At 36.6% G+C, this 16,299-nt stretch overlaps 2 protein-coding genes across 2 annotated transcripts in view; both read left to right on the top strand.

The window, feature by feature from the left end:
* espn (espin) overlaps positions 1 to 15,355 on the top strand; it is a gene marked incomplete at both ends in the record, with an annotated part of 41,275 nt that extends 25,920 nt beyond the window's left edge. The window contains 4 exons of the mRNA XM_079239703.1: positions 3,603 to 3,748; positions 4,153 to 4,518; positions 12,498 to 12,577; positions 15,208 to 15,355. Coding sequence (XP_079095829.1) covers positions 3,603 to 3,748; positions 4,153 to 4,518; positions 12,498 to 12,577; positions 15,208 to 15,355 — 740 coding nt within the window. The remainder of the gene's footprint in view (positions 1 to 3,602; positions 3,749 to 4,152; positions 4,519 to 12,497; positions 12,578 to 15,207) is intronic.
* Positions 5,880 to 8,969, top strand: LOC306754877 (espin-like protein; the record flags this gene model as incomplete). Its single annotated transcript, XM_079239003.1, has 2 exons — positions 5,880 to 5,885; positions 6,801 to 8,969. 2 exons carry the CDS (start codon positions 5,880 to 5,882, stop codon positions 8,967 to 8,969), a joined length of 2,175 nt encoding a protein of 724 aa, XP_079095129.1.
* Positions 15,356 to 16,299: the final 944 nt, after the last annotated feature.

Genomic DNA, 16,299 nt, shown 5'->3' with positions numbered 1-16,299 from the left:
ATATAGTCACTGAAACAGTTGTAATTTGCAAATCTAATTTCAAAAGCTGGAACACTGTTTTAAATGTAAAATAATAATAATAATAATAATAATAATAATAATAATAATAATAATAATGTAAATGAAAAACCCCAATAATATTAATTTAAATTCAACATAAAATATAAAAATATAAAATAAATCACTGTAATTTGCTTTTAATTTAAGAAATAAAACATTAAATGTTTCCTGATTACCAGGAGATTACTAGTAGGAAGAATCAGAGAGATTACCCAGCTGATTCCTGATAACAGTGGCTTAATTATTGCTCTTGTATAATGGCCATTGCTCTATTTAACTTCTTAGATCACCATGCAAGTTGTGTCCACAGAACCTTGAAAGTGATTTTGGCCTCGTTTTCATCACTAAATTTTGTCTAATATGATCAGACTTCTCAAATGTTTTATGCACAGTTTTTGCTTCAATATCAGGTTATGTGTGCCCTTCACCCTCTGCAGAGTCATGCTAGATATTGTGCATGAATTACTTTGCACTGGCTAAAAAGATATGAATGGTTTTGTGTCTTGGCCTCGTGGGATGGATAGGTGTTGCCTTAGCTGTAACAGTTAAGCTATGTATTTTAAAAAGCAAAAGCATTAGAAAATTAATATTAATTATAAAACTGGTTCTTAATGACAATTTTACAATGCAGGTCACAGGTCATAAGAAAGCTTCATAATTATGCTGATGAGCATTTGTTATAAAACAGCCTCAGGAGAAAAACAAACTCAGACAACGTTTCAAGTTAAGGCTTAGTCACAGTTAAAACATAAATAATTGAAACAGATCAGTAAAAAGTGGCAATATCACTTAAGCTGTCAAATGTAAATTACTCTGTCTTTGTCTTTTTATTTCCGCTCTTTGTAAAGCTGATTTCCAGCTGTTGCCTGTTTACCCTTATTCCAGTGTCTAATGTTAGAATAGCAATAAACTGCGTAGTCCGAGCAAGTTGTGTGTGCTCGTGGTGGCATGGCTGAGTGATTTGTAGTCAAGTGGTCATACATTTAAAAGCAACCAATACAAGAAAAAGCTCAAGATCAATTTACAGCTCAGACACTTGTTGAAACCACACAACAAAACCGGTGTCAGACAAGAAATACTGCTGCGACAATGCAGAAATTTAGTACCATCATATTGTTTTATAGTGCTTCTATTGATAACTTCTTCACGTTTTGATCTTGAGTACTAAGGAGCAGTGTATTAAATTATGTGTTTCCTACACAGGCCCATGAAAGTGATAAAATTAAGGGAAAATAACACATCTAAGAGCAAAATTTAAAGTTCAAATGGACATTAAAAATACAACAATCCAGGTAACTGAGTCAAGAAGACTCACGGTAGACAGATGTTCTTGATTTCTCTTGATTAACAGTATTTAAGGGATATCTGTTTTTTATTCAATATGACAAATAAGGAATTACAAGATGTGGTCATTGAATGCGAGATGTCTATTATATTGAGTAGAATATCTTCTTTACCCGCCACTCATCTCCCAGATTTGTCAAACTAAAAACTTAAAGGTACACAGCCTTTCATCACAAACCGGCACATTCAGTCTTTTAATCCGTAGAGGTTTCTAACAATTCTTGATTTCTGTCTAAAAGATTGATCTAGAAAAATGGCTGATGATATGTTTTTATTGCCAAATATTAGTTTCTGGTGCTGATCTTGGGGCATTTGTGTAAATAGTGACTAGCGTTATCTGAGTTTTTCACTCATGTCAGTGCAGCTTTGTTAAACTTAATCTACTGAAAGTGATCTTAAAGAGCTGTCCCACATCAAGATACACAAGTTCAGTTGTTTCTTTTGATCCGATTCACAGGCGACTATTTGAGTCCATAAAAGAGCAAATGGTGTAAAGCTTTCAGTGTGTGTTGGCAGCCTTTCTATAATCCAGAAAATGTGAGGTGCAACTGCATGAGTTAACTGTGTGTCAGGTTTGCTGTAGGAAGGATTGGTCCGGTGGAGCGGACTGACAAGCTGAGGATTGAACAGTAACTGAGTGTGTGCGTGCATTTGTGTGTTAATTCCTGGCCAGCTTTCCAGTGGCTCGCTGTCACTTCCAGTTACTCGTGATTCCTTTAGATTTCTCCCAACTGTGGTGATGGGTCTTTAATAGAAAGCTGTTCTCTCCTCCCCAAGGGAGACACAGAGAAAGAGAGAGCAAGGGAGAGTGAGGAGGAGTGGCACGCTAGCAGGTCTTTATGTCCAGCTAGATCGTTGTGGTTGCCTCTACAGAGAACACTTTCACGGACGTTTTTTTTCCATTGAGCAGACAGAAGGAGTAAACAATGAGGGACTAAGGAAATTTACATTGGAGGTTTACATTCACTAAAAACAGGTGAGGAAGCTACTGGCTTTTAACATATCAAGACTAAAATGTAATAATAGTTGCTTGAAGGCACCTTTACCCCAGATGATGGTATAATAACACTGAGGTATGATCTTTCTGTTTAAATACATTAGGATATAGTCATTCTTGTGTTAACTGTTCATATTTTAGAATAACTGTTTTGGAAATTATCTATAAATGAATGAAGCATATTGAATTGCTGACTCATTTAAATCCTACTTCACCATGTCTGATTAATTGTCTTTTCTGAGAACTGTTTTTTTTATAGCATTTAAATATGGAGGTTATTGCTGAGGTCTAGTTGAATTTGTTGACTTGTTAACAAAAAGTAGATTACTATCAACTTAAGCTAAAAGTAGTATGGGCTATTTGTTTATATATTCTGCTGAATATTAAAACTAGTGTAATTCAGTTTTAAGTAATGGAAAAAAGTTGCCCGTTCTATTTTTGTTGCTACAAATGAATGTGTTCTGCCTCTTATCCAAGCACTGCAGCAGGGTTTCAGTCATTTTTGTCTTCACCTCATGAACAAACTCAAAGCATTCTCCTTGAGTGCAGACTTCATTTTAGGAAAATGCAAAAATTCACATGTTGCTAAAGGAGGTGAATAAAGAGGGCGGCGAGGTTCTACTATGTGTTTCTCAGTCAGCAATGGTCCAACTGAGAATGTGCTAGCATGCTGTCCTTATGAAGGCTGAAATCCCTCTCCCGCGGCCCTTTCTTCCAAACCTGTCTTTGTAAAAGTCTGAGCAGCTTGTTTGAGAAAAAAAACTTCTTAAACTGGAAAAACAATTTGAACATTTGTCACTGATATTAAATTATGACACTTATTGTTAAATAACTCAACTGTTTTTTTTGTTTTTTTTAAAAAGTCAAAAGTTCAGTTGTAGCATAGCTGGTCTTTTTTGTCATCACCTTCATATCCAAGCTCCAACCAGGTGTTACCAAAGCAGCAGTACCCTCAAGAGATAAACAATTTTAAAAAGCTTATGCAACTTAGAGGTTCACCAAACCATAATGACTTCACGTTATTGTACAGCATGCTGCAAGTCAGCATTGTTATCTGGCTGATTCGATGAAATATTTAACACTGAAATGCCACCCAACCCCTGTTCTCTTCTTCAGAGTATCTCTCTCACCCTGTTTGTGTCTCCCTCACTACCATCTTTCTACCTGGTTTCACTCGCCTGCTCTCTTCTTTTGTCTGCAGGCACAAAATCTTTCAACATGATGTCCCCCACTGGTGACAACTCAGAGCTGCTGGCAGAGATCAAAGCAGGAAAGAGCCTTAAGCCCACACCGCACAGTAAAGGCTATACCACTGTGTTTTCCAACAGTGGACCCACAGGCAACAATGTAGGTCCATTGTTTCCCTCCATTATAAATTTATGTAATGGGTAGCAACCAATAAAGATACACAGATTGAGTCAAATTAGCTACAGTTTTTAAAACTTACTCTTACATTTTAAACCGCTATATTTTAATTCAAGTACCAATGTGTGCAAATGTATACTGGATGGAGCAACAACACACTCAACATAAGTATTTGATGTTGGTCAACTAATTCTTCTGCAAAGCATCATAGCAACCAGAGCTTAACTTGATAACATGATCTACTCCAAGACCAAAAATCCCGAAGGTAAAATCTGTATGACTATGATGGACATTGCCTTCGGGGTTTATAATCTCTAAAACTACAATGACTATTTTAAGTTTTGTGACTATGTTTCTCATTAATCTGTGTCTTTTTTTTCCTCAAGGGGACCACCACATCCCCAGAGACTCGATCATCTACCCCACCAGCCAAAACATCATCCCCACCACGATCCAGTACACCTGTCACCTCCCCACCTGCCACTCCGAGCCCCAGCCCAAGTCCCACTGGCTCCAGAACCATGTCAACCTCTGCAAGCTACGAGCAACTGTCCTCCAACTCTGCAGTCAATGGGAACGGTGGTGGTGGCAAAGCACAAGCTGAGTCCGGAAGGAAGACAAGTCTTGCAGATGTTGAGGCACTAGTCCCCATTCATGATGAGCAGGGTAAAGCCATCCCTGAATGGAAGAGGCAGGTTATGGTGCGAAAGCTTCAGGCCAAGATGCAAGAGGAGGAAGAACACAAACGCAAGGTAGGCATGATGTTTCAAGCCTTCAAAAGTCAGAAAGCATTGCTATCTTAGCTATCCCATTTGTGCTATTTTAAATTTAAAATGTGCTGAAATCTTGATTATTTATTAATATTTATATTATATTTATATTATATATTTTCAATTAGATATGTTTATATTTTTTATATATATATATATATATATATATATATATATATATATATATATATATATATATATATATATATGTATATGTGTATATATATATATATATATATATGTATATATATATATATATATATGTATATATATATATATGTATATATATATATGTATATATATATATATATATATATATATATATATATATATATATATATATATATATATATATATATATATATATATATATATATTGAATAATAATCACAAAGGGGATGGCAAGTGTTTTGATGTGAGATTGAATCTTTGTGAATTTGAGTTTGAGGTTTTATAAAAAGCTTTGCAGTGTGGCTGTGCATGAAAAAGGTTGCTTGAACAGGGAATTTTCAACATTCATTCAGTCATGGTACATGTATCTATAGCATCTATGCATTTTTGATAGCTGTAAGAGAATGCTTGTTTTAGAGACTTCAGCTTCTCAGCCCTTTTGTAGTTTATGTCTAATATGCACATCTTCAGAATAAACGACTTGGTCATAGTTATGCACAGGAGTTTCAGTCAACATATGCTGTTTTGCCAAATGTAATTTTTGGGGGGTTTGAATTACGGCAATGTCACCTATATCTTAGTTTCCTTCTGTGTGTTAATATTATGAATATTTGGACAAGGTGTTTAGTCAGTAATTTATACTGGAGTATTGTTAACCAGAATGTGTACTTTAATGGAAAGAAGACTGCAGTAATATGCAGTTTAATTAATTAATTAAATCTTACTCATTAATAATTTATTACTAACAAAGCGTGAAATCATATCCTGTTAATGGTCCAGGATCTAAACATTTTGTTTTCAGTAAAGCTGTTATTAGATTTTATGTTGGATGCTGATGCATCATTAATACATCTTATAGTCTATAATGCCAAAACATTTGGACTAAGACATGAGGTGTTACAGTGTTTGAATTTCTCTTAAAAACAATAAAAAGGTAGGTAATTGGTAAGCAGCATGATGCATAGCTAGCAAATGGTCCTCATTTATTTGCTAAATATTTCTAAAATTGATTCATCTTTAGTAGACATCCCTCTGCATGCTTCTTCCTTTACACTAATTAACTTCATGATCTGGTGTTTTGGAGTGGATTGAGTTGAATACTTGGATGTAACTACCATCACAGCAGTAACACACTTGACCATATTATTCATAGTGTGGGCTGGTGTTTCACGATGGAAGTTTGTGCTTCCAAGTTCTTACATGCAGATTCAGTGGTGTGATGCTGGGCCCATTCACACTACAGCTCAATGAGTGATAATAACAAAAACACATAAAAAAGACATAATAAGAAACATTTGTATAGCATTTTAACAGATTTGAGGTACAGCAAATAAAATGTGAGTGCAGTGTCATAAATCAAAGAATATCACAATTAAATTGTCGTTTGTTGTTTTGTGTTTCCAATGGGAATGGTTTGTAAGCAGATCACACCATATCTCTTTATCAGGAAAATCAATAGTATTGTAGTATTGACAGTTTTACCGCTGTAGCATGTCCAGCACTCTCAATACTGTATCTCCCCTTTGTTGGGTAAAGACTGAAGTGTCTTTTTTGCACTGGTGCCAGGACCTAAGGTGATTTAACATTGTTACACTGTATTGCAGTGTTACCTCATAGCTAGGTCACACAGCATGCAGTAAGGTAAAAAAGAAAATACACTATTGAGTAAATATAAAATCTGATTTTTCAGTGATTGTGTAGTGTTTTCTTTAAACTACAAAGCACAAGCACTGATGCATAAAAAAGCAATAAATTAATGTAATTAAAAAGTCTGAAGAGTCAAGTGTCTAAATACAAATACAAGCATGCTGGGACACTTAAATCAATACTCTGTTTGTACTGACATTGATCTGTTCAGCATATAATTTGGCAGTTAATTAAGAAAGGACAAAGGATTCTCTGTTCTCTTTGATTCTAAATTACAGTAGAGAGTTTAGTGCCTGTGATAAGGCTGTGCCATTGCACCACTAAATCCATGTAAATCCTGTGTGTTAGGATGGATTTGTGTACACACCAAGAGCTTCGTGCTGAAGGAATCCCTCCCTCCTTCCCTTTTTTCTTGTCTTGCTGGTCTCCTTTGACCTCTCATTTAGTTTGCGTCAAGTGGGCACTACCAGCCTCAAGAATGGCACTACTCCCACGTCCACAATGCCATTTTGGGCCCATTTGGAGAACTGATGACCGAAGCTGACCTAAACCGAATTGAGAAGCAAATTGAGAACCTGCAGGTCATGCATAAGGTATCAGAAGTGGAGAAGGAACTGGAGGAACTTGAGCGAGAGCTTCACCAGCTCTTACCAGTTTCTGCTGCTCTCAATCAAGGGCACTTCTCAGTTAATCCAAAGCAGGTACATGGGCAAGCTGAGGATCTTCCAGCCTGGTGCAGCAAGATCTCTACCCTGCTCAAAAGTATGGCAATTCTTCTTGCCACCCTGGGAGGCAAAGAGATTGACGTTTTGGATCTCATATTTCCTGGATATTCTCAAGAAGAGGAAAGGAATATGATCACAGACCAGTCTCAACCTGCATCAGTTTCCACTGGATTTATTGGACGTTCTCAGTCCTTCTCAACCAGAGAGGAGGTGGAAAAGGAAATAAAGCAGTGGGGAGTTTCAGTGAAGAACCTTAAGGCCAATTATGAAATTCAGAATCAATCACAGTCTCCAGATAATCAGGCAAACAGGCTTTACAAACGCAAAAGATCACTCCCTGTAATAAGTGAGTCTAACTGTTGTCCAGAGATAGCTGGTGGGGAGGATGCTCCTTGCACCACTTCTACAAACCTTGACTTTAATACCAATGGACATTTTCATTCAGAAAATGGGGCTGTTTCACCACCCATTGAAGAACCTGTCATTCTTGCATCTCATGCTCCTCAGACATATGTTCCCTCTGAGGTAATGGCTCAAACAAACATGGAGCAGTTCAACCAGGTTCTTTCTTCAGACCCCATTTTAAATAATGACCAACTAACAAGAAGCCTGGAGGTACAGACAGATCTAAGCTATGTCCAGGAATGCATTGAAATGAGGAAAGAGAGAATTGTCTTTCTGTTCCTTGAACATTGGCGAAAGTATACCATCTCAGAATGTTATAGGACTAAATATATAGGCAGGAGAGAAAATCACTTAGATGTGAGCTATGAGGACTACAGTCAATTTAAAGCTCAAGTTGGTGGGGAGATACAGAACGAAGATGACAAACTCCTCCTATTCATGAAGTCAAAGCAGGTAGTGGGGAATCTGATTGGCCACTGGAGGACAATCATGAGCCAAGTGCCTACACGCCAGATCCGCAGGCTTAGTCGTGCCCAGATGATCTATTGGCCAGAGCACTTCTTACCACACATGAACGGGTCACCTGTAAGCTATGAAAGCCTAACCCTTGACCTCTTCATGCTTGGATACTTCCAGTTATTGGAAATGAACATGTCTCGTAATGAGCGTAAATTCCGCCACCTTTTGTGCTATGAGATGTTTGATCGTCTTGGCAGCCATAAATGGGAGGTTATAAGACAGTTTCACAAAGAAGTCATGGAGGAAATTGAGAGGGGGAAACGGGATTGGACAGATGGCTTTGAGGACATAAAACTAAAGTATTTTGGAGACTCAGATGATGGAGGAGGTGTGATGACAGCTTCTCTACGTTCTATGTCTCCGGACATACCCATTATGCCAATGCCAGAATCACTCCCACCCCCACCTCATCCTCCTCCTCCTCCTCCTCCTCCTACTCATGATGTACCTCCACCTACAAATGCACCTTCATCTGCATCACAACCTTCCCCACCGTCTTCCCAGTTGGATGTTTCTCCATCAACATCCACTGAAAAGAATGGCATATCTGATAATGGCCAGTGTGTGGAGCTGAGAGCTTTGAAGGATTCATTGGAGGACAGTTCTCAAGAGAATGTAAAATCCAGTGATCAGATGCCATCAAACAAATCTGTGGTTCCTAATGGGACGGTGTCAGAGTCAGACCTCATGGAAAGCTCGACTACTGAAAATGTGCAACAACTTCACATGCTGCAGGACACAACAGGAAGTTCAGGATCAGGTCCAATGGAAGATGTCCCACCTGTTACTGTTAAAATAATTGAAGAACCTCTTGTTGATAAAACCCCACTGAGTGATGAGCCCACTGAGGACTCTATTAAAGTCATTTATGAGCTAAAAGTGTTTAGCAACCAGGAAATCATTAGATATATTGATCGAAGCTTTGCTTTTTGGAAAGAAAAAGAAGCAGAGCTTTTCAATATCTAATAGCAATGTGGGCGAAAAGTTCACTAAGCTCAGAACCAAAGAGGAAATGCATCAAATGCAAGGTTTGAGTGGGCAGGCTGCACAGAGGAACATCGTAAAGGACAAACCATGGCACTGTAAAGGGCTTCCATTTAGTTGTACTGCGAATTCCTTTCCAATAATATTTCAAAAGACATTCATTTGAAACTCCCATTTTATTTGAACTGTTGAACCATGAGTTTTGCAAATGAAGCATGATTGATTGCCATTATACTTTGCTTTTAGGAAAAGAAATATTTAAAAGGATAAGATTTGCCATAAAAAGTCATGTAATTTGATTGTTTAAATTATCTTTTTATTGTGCGAAGTTAGGAAATCAAGGGTAGATACTTAAGAGTGTATTTTTTGTTTAGATAGTCAAGGTGATAACAATTAAACTTTAGTTTCACTTTTATACCCATATGCACATTCCCTCTGTCACCCATGCACAGTTTTACTTCACATTTTATATCCTTTTTTCAGGTTTTAGTTGATTCAAATAACAATTAAATGTCTCACTTATACTTAATTTCTGATAGTAGCGTCCTATAGCTGAGCCGATTCTAGCCTTGTTCATTGGTTGAGTAGATGTTAATTAAAACTCTGACTGTGTTTGATGTGATGTTTTCATATCAGGAACAGTCTGTGCAACTATGATCTACTTGTCAGAGTAATCCAAGACATCATGTCATTGAATAAATAATGAATGGTAGAGTTTTACTTGCGCTACTACTCAATGGACACAATGGAACACTCATTAGATGCTTTTGGCATTGTCAGTTTGTAAATTACAATGTAATCAGCAGATAGCACATCAAATGAAAAATCTTCAGCGCAAACTAATATCCTGAAAGATGCATCAAAAGGGCTTCCCCTCACAAATGTCAGACTAACCGGTGCTTATGTTTGTGAGTAAGCCATGAGGTGATGAGTCGAGAAGGAAAGTTTTGTATCAAGGCATTTGATTATCACATCAGATCATGTTAATTCCACTACATCTGTGAAATAGCATAGTGGTTCAGATCATGGATATTGATTATATTATTGAAGAATTTCATATAATCATTTTGCTTCACATGTCTATGCCTTGTCTGTGCTATGACATGCTATCATGTACTTGTGCTCATGTTTAGACATTTACAGTGGAAAGTTGGATACAGCATAATCTTTGGTTCTTATTATTTAGCATTTCTGTGCTCATTGTTGCTTGAACTCATACAAAGAAACCAGAAGGGTTAGAAAGGTTGAAGACCATTAAGTGGCCTTTGTTTTTAAAACTGTAAAAAGAGCATTTTGTTTATATTTGTGCCTCTAAAAATTGGTCACAAAAATTTGTGTGGTCAATACACTGTAGAACTTTAAAAGGATTAATTTATTTCTCCAAGTATAAGAATATTTCATGTCAAAGTTATAAATGAACAAAACATGCATCAGTTTCTAAATATCCCATTTAGTTCATTTTTTTGTTACTTGTGTTTTATTTGTGTATACTCAATGATTTCCTCAGTTTTCTATCATTTCAATTGTATTGCATTATTACTTGGTTTCTACATGGCAATCAAAAATAAAGTTTGTTGGTATTTTTGTGCTTATAGGATTTCTGCTGTTTTTCCCATAGATAAGAAGTAGTTCTATTGATTTAACCTTTTCATAAAGTGCAGAAATTAAGCCAAAGGAAATATGTGTAAAAAAAAAAAAAAAAGCTCATAGTGTCATGACTTTGAGGACAAATATCCATCCCAATATATGTACAAATGAATAAGCTGTTATAAAACACCTGTCTTGAATGTGAAATCCTCCACTGCAGTACTTGTGGTTCTGAAGAAGCATACGATTCTCATGGTGTCTGTTCTGTGGCATCAAGATTACCTACAAGTAACCCTCTTAGTACCACCCGCTGTCATGCTATCCGTGGCTTACAGATGCCATAAGGAGGTTACAGTGAATCTTCGTCACCTCACAGCTCAAATGGGAGGCAGTCAGCTGGTAAACTAAAACCCATTTACTGAATAGATTCCCACTCGTGTGATGTATTTTTGTCTGATCTAAAGATTATAAACAACACTGTAAAGATTGTGCAGAAATGTTCATGTCTGTATTGCCATAAAATGTTTTTGGAGTAGCTTGCACAACTGAATTAGCTAAACACAGGACATAAAAATGGTTATTCACAGAATAATTTAGAAATTTACATTGCTTTATGTTTATTTTATAGAAAATTAGTAAGTATAAGAAAAGCGCAGTTTGTAAGGCCTTACAGTAAGTAATCCAAAACTGAAGCAAGGTTTCAGAAACACTTTATGATAAACTTTTTCTTTGTATTTTTGATGATAACAAAGGCTGGGTTATGCAATGCACCAGTTGGACCCAGGCTCTCATGGCTTCATTAAACTAACTGTTGCAACAAACCTGAAAAATGTGATACCAAAACCAATACTTAGAATCTGTTAGATTCAAAATGGATCGAGTAGAGTTGATATATATGCTTCATTTGTCACATTTATAATTTAAATCTGAAGTTCAGGTGATGATTTTATAAATCAATCTCTCCAATGTTGTCTTTACTTGTCAGTTGTTTGGAGTGAGTTTGTTTTTCAAAGCAACAAACCTGTGTCTGTATTACTTTGCAGAAATTTAAGATTAAATGATAATCTTATGCCTTTCTATTTCATAAGAGGACTAGATGTTTGAGTTTCTGCTCTGTTGCTTTGTGAGGAATGTAATTCATCTTAGTCAGATAACGCAAGTCATACATTAATACTGCCAAGGTTGGAATTTAATGAATGGTTAAACATAAGTAACCATGCCTTTGTTATCACTAAATAACAAAGGCACTGTAACTCTGGGATGCATTCTTACTGCAGTCAGGATGACATCCATTTCTGATCATGGACTGAACACTGCCAAATTACATTGTGTAAATATAATGTCTGTCAAGAAATTTCTGCATGCTTTTTTTTTCATGGCCTGAAATTCCCAGGGGAATCATTAAAATTTAATTGGGCAGATAACCTTACCAGGACTCATGTTAGCTAGGGGAAGTGAAATCCTTCAATAAAAGGAATGCAAAAGAGTAATGGATCTCAAGCAAGGATGAGAAATCCAAGATGGCTGCCCATTTTCTCTGCTCCTGCTCCACCTCCAATTACAGACTGAAAGAGAAAAAAAGGATCCAGTTACAGTACGTGCACACTGAAAACATCCTGTAAAACGCTGCTCTGCTCTTTCAAAAGCATTTAGTTTGTTTCAGTACAAAACAGCAAATGAATACATATTGTAAACTATGTTTGCTTTTGTAATTTAATACATCAGTTTAAACAGTGTATTGTATTAACTCCAAAGTCTCTTTGTTTCTCTTTAGAGGTTAACTGTAAAAAAAATTTACATTTGAGAACATGTTTGACCAAAAATGTTTGGGTGGGAGGGCTTCAGGTCTATTTAAAAACTGTTCACTAACCAGTGTGGGCCTCCATCTCTGTCTTTTCTTTGGAACACTTTATGTTCTTACAGGCTGAAGAAGAGTCAGCACGCTTAGCATCAATGCCAGCATGGAGGAGAGACATGATGAAAAAGAAAATGGATGAGGAGAGGTGAGTAACAGTTTGGTGCTGCTTTGTTGCCTTGTATCATATTTCTTTATCCCCTAAAACCAGGGGGTGCAGACTCTATAGGTATAGTTTACAACTAATCTGGTAAATTTTCTGCAAAACATGACTATGTTTTGTAACTTTTGCTCTAAAGTTTCCTCGAACTTAGACCGTGATTCAGTTTACTGGTGAGACGGGTCTGGTTTATAATACCAGCTGTTGTTCTCTCTGAGCTGATGCTGAATGTAACTTTCAGTGCAAAGACATCAGATTTGTACTACCGGCCACCTAAATTAACATGTGGAAAAAGTCTGTATGATTGTATGTTTCTGTGTGTTTTGATTAATCAGTGTGTCTATTTGCAGCAGGTGTTCTGATACACTATACTGCTAAATAAATGTTAGAAAACATTATCTGAACCGTCACACCAGCAGAAAGTTCTAGTTCCAGTAGTCCATGTAGTATGGATCTATAGACGCAAAACAGATATTGTGTATTAGGGATCTCTCCACTGGATAACACCCTTTAGCTCTGGTATAATATCAGTTTTAACATAGCAAGATGTTGTCTTGCACGGTTTTGTTGTACTGATTTTTCTTAAAAGTTCAATGTACTAATAGCAAGAATAATCAATGCTAATATCTCTTCCCATTTACCAAAACCACCTGATTTGCTAAAATAATTCACTGCAGAACACAAAAGATTTTCTGTTCCTGAAAGTAGTGCAGCCAATATTGTTTCTGCGTTGGCTTTTTGTATTTGCACACATACTTTGGACTGGGTGAGCGCAAACTGCATACAAGATCTCAATGGTTTTCACCTTCCTTGTTTTGTCATTGATATTTTCCCTTACTTCCTTTCTTTTCTTGTAGCCAGCCTCGTACTTTCCACCACCCTTCCACCCCCATCTCTTTGTTTCTCCTTCTACATGTCACAAGTAAATTTGACTCCTTATTTAGCATCCCTTTGTTCAGGCAATAGCTGGTAAATGTCGCCGAATGCTTTAAAGTACACACACTGCCAGTGGATGATTGAGGTGTTATAGAGTAGTTTTTTGGGGAAATATAGTGATAGCACTGTCAGAAAAAGAATGAAAAAGATTTGTTTCACTCATCTGCCAAGCTGACCAGTGAGTTTCCATTTATATCCACCAAAGTCAATGTTAAACCCCTACGTGGTGGGTTGGCAGGTGTAAATTTAGGGCTCTCCCTGAAAGTTTGGGTCTGTTAAAATCAACACAGAAATTTTTGGAAACCAACTTCATCAGCATGTTTGACTGAAAGGCATTCATTAATGCTCTAGCTTGTTGCCGTTTGAGATATTTACACTTTTTTTTCTTGTGCTTTCCACTTCCTGATGTGACAGGGAACAAAAAAGGTAAGATTATTTATCAATGATATTTATAGCCTGCTAAATATATTGGAAAATGACTAAAGGAAGAAAATAGATCAAGTCTTTTCTTTTCACTGGAGACAATGATTAACAAACTGTTTGCAGAATGGATGGCATCTCTATCAGATCATTTTCTGGGATTAGCACAACTGATTCAGCCACCTTATAAGATCAAGACACTGTCTGAGTCTGTTTTTGCTGTTATTGAAATGATTCACATAGCTGAATTTAACTCATTATCTAGATTAACCTCATGGTAGCACTGGATCATCAACCTAAAGGTGTGTTTTCCTTTTCTATTCAACCATCATTATTGCTTTATTTATTTTACCTGAAGTCAGTAAACCAATAGGATTTACAAATTTTACAGGCTAGCTATTATACACAACACAAATTGAAAGTAGTTTATAAAATTACGTTTTGCACTTCAAAATATTGTAACAACATGTTCACTGATAAAAGGATTGTCATTATTTGTAAAACTTATTTAATCAGTCATTTCCTGAAAGAACGGATAATATTTGTCAATGCCATGTTGGATTTGAAGATTGTAAGTAAAACAAAAAAATAGCATGCACCATAGCTATGTGAATACTGCAAAAGAAAACCCATCTAATGAGAAATCTAATTTTACCAGGTTGACACATACTCATCTTTAATTTGGACTTAACACTTATCAGCAAGTTTAAACGGCCTTAGAAAACTTATTGTGCAAAAACCAGAGTTTAAAATGAACATAAACCTGTCAGTTCAATATAAAAAGAAAGAAGTTGAAAAAAAACAGACCAGCACACCCAGAAAATCTGACGAAAGACTGAGTAACTCCAATATGTACAAGCTAAACTAAACTTAAAAGGGCTCAGGCAGTCCATCGCAGCAAAGTTCCAGTAAAACCAAATACAGCCAAAGCCCAACAAATCTGCTTTTAACCACTTTTTCTCCTTTTCAAATAACTAAATGCTTCAGAAATGATATTATCACAATTTGGATGATGCAGAATGACAAGAAAACACCAGCACTTAATGTCATGGCTGAATGGATGGAAATCAAACCTTTTTTCTAAAATATCTCTAAGTCTGAAACCAAGATGTCAGATGTACTAATAAAGAAAGTAAAACTTAATAATCAAACTAGAAAACTAACTGTCAAGTTAAAACTTAACAAATATATTATGAAGGATATTTTTATTTGCTCATTTGTTCCTTTCTTTTTTTTAACCTTATGCTTGTGGAATCATATAGAAAAGCCGAACAGCAGGCCAAACAGGCGAAGGAGATAGAGGAGAAGACGGAGCTGGAGCGACTACGGACCATGGGCTATGATGAAACCAAACTGGCCCCCTGGCAGCGACAGATAATTCTGAAGAAAGGTGACATAGCCAAAAAGTGAACTGGATCCTCTCCCCATCCACTGCCTCGCAGTGTTCCTCACCCTCATCCATTTAACCCGATGCTCTCTCTTCCTCATCCTCTAACCCACACTGTACAACAGAGAGCGGGTAAAGGCTCATCTCCCTTGAACTCTGTAGTATCCCTCCTCGGCTTCCAGTAACACAGGCCCATGCTGTGCTTGCTGCTGTCCACTCAGGCTTTGAGGCTCAGCTTTGGTGAAATAGCAGAATGATCCTCCATCCCCCATAAAAAGTCTCCTGGTCTTGGTCTTTCAGCACAAACATTCTGGCTTGCACTGACTCTGCAAAAGCATTTGTTATAAATGCACATCCTGAACCGAATTAAGATCACATGTAGTTTCTTACTACTTTCCTGCAAATCACTAGAAGATAATTCATTCACCAGATTTGATAGGCTTGTGATAGATTTGAAGAAGCTGCTGGGAGTTTATTGTTCTTAAATTATCTCTCTATTAACTCCACTCGCCATTATGTACCAAAAGCAAAGTAGCTCCAACAGTAAAAATGTACTCAGCAAAGGCTTGTTATGCCATGAAGCAGCTAATACATTCTGAATGTTCATAGTGTCACTTCTTTACCTTGTGTTAGTCATGACATTTTTGTATCAAGCTCATAGGAGCGTTTTGTAGACCCCATTTTATTGCCAGCTGATCTTTTAGTAAACCAATCTTAACAAAGCTCAAACTGATCAATTTTCTTTAGTTAGGCTCATTTAATTTGTCTGTTCTTACTGAAATATTGATAAATGTAATATTTTTGAAGATGAAAAGACTATGTAGATATATGAATTGAATTTTGTTCATATTCACTGAAAAGAAGTTCTGAAATTTCAATTTTACGGCTCAAAATGTGAGTTGAGGGTTAAGCTAGTGTTAAACTAAAATCTGTGCATACGTTGAGTGCTGCACATGTTTTGGTGAAA

This window comes from Telmatherina bonti (assembly GCF_933228915.1).
Source record: "Telmatherina bonti genome assembly, chromosome: 4".
Taxonomy (NCBI): domain Eukaryota; kingdom Metazoa; phylum Chordata; class Actinopteri; order Atheriniformes; family Telmatherinidae; genus Telmatherina; species Telmatherina bonti.
The sequence above is the reverse complement of the archived record's forward strand: the minus strand, read 5'-3'. Positions and strand labels throughout refer to the sequence as shown.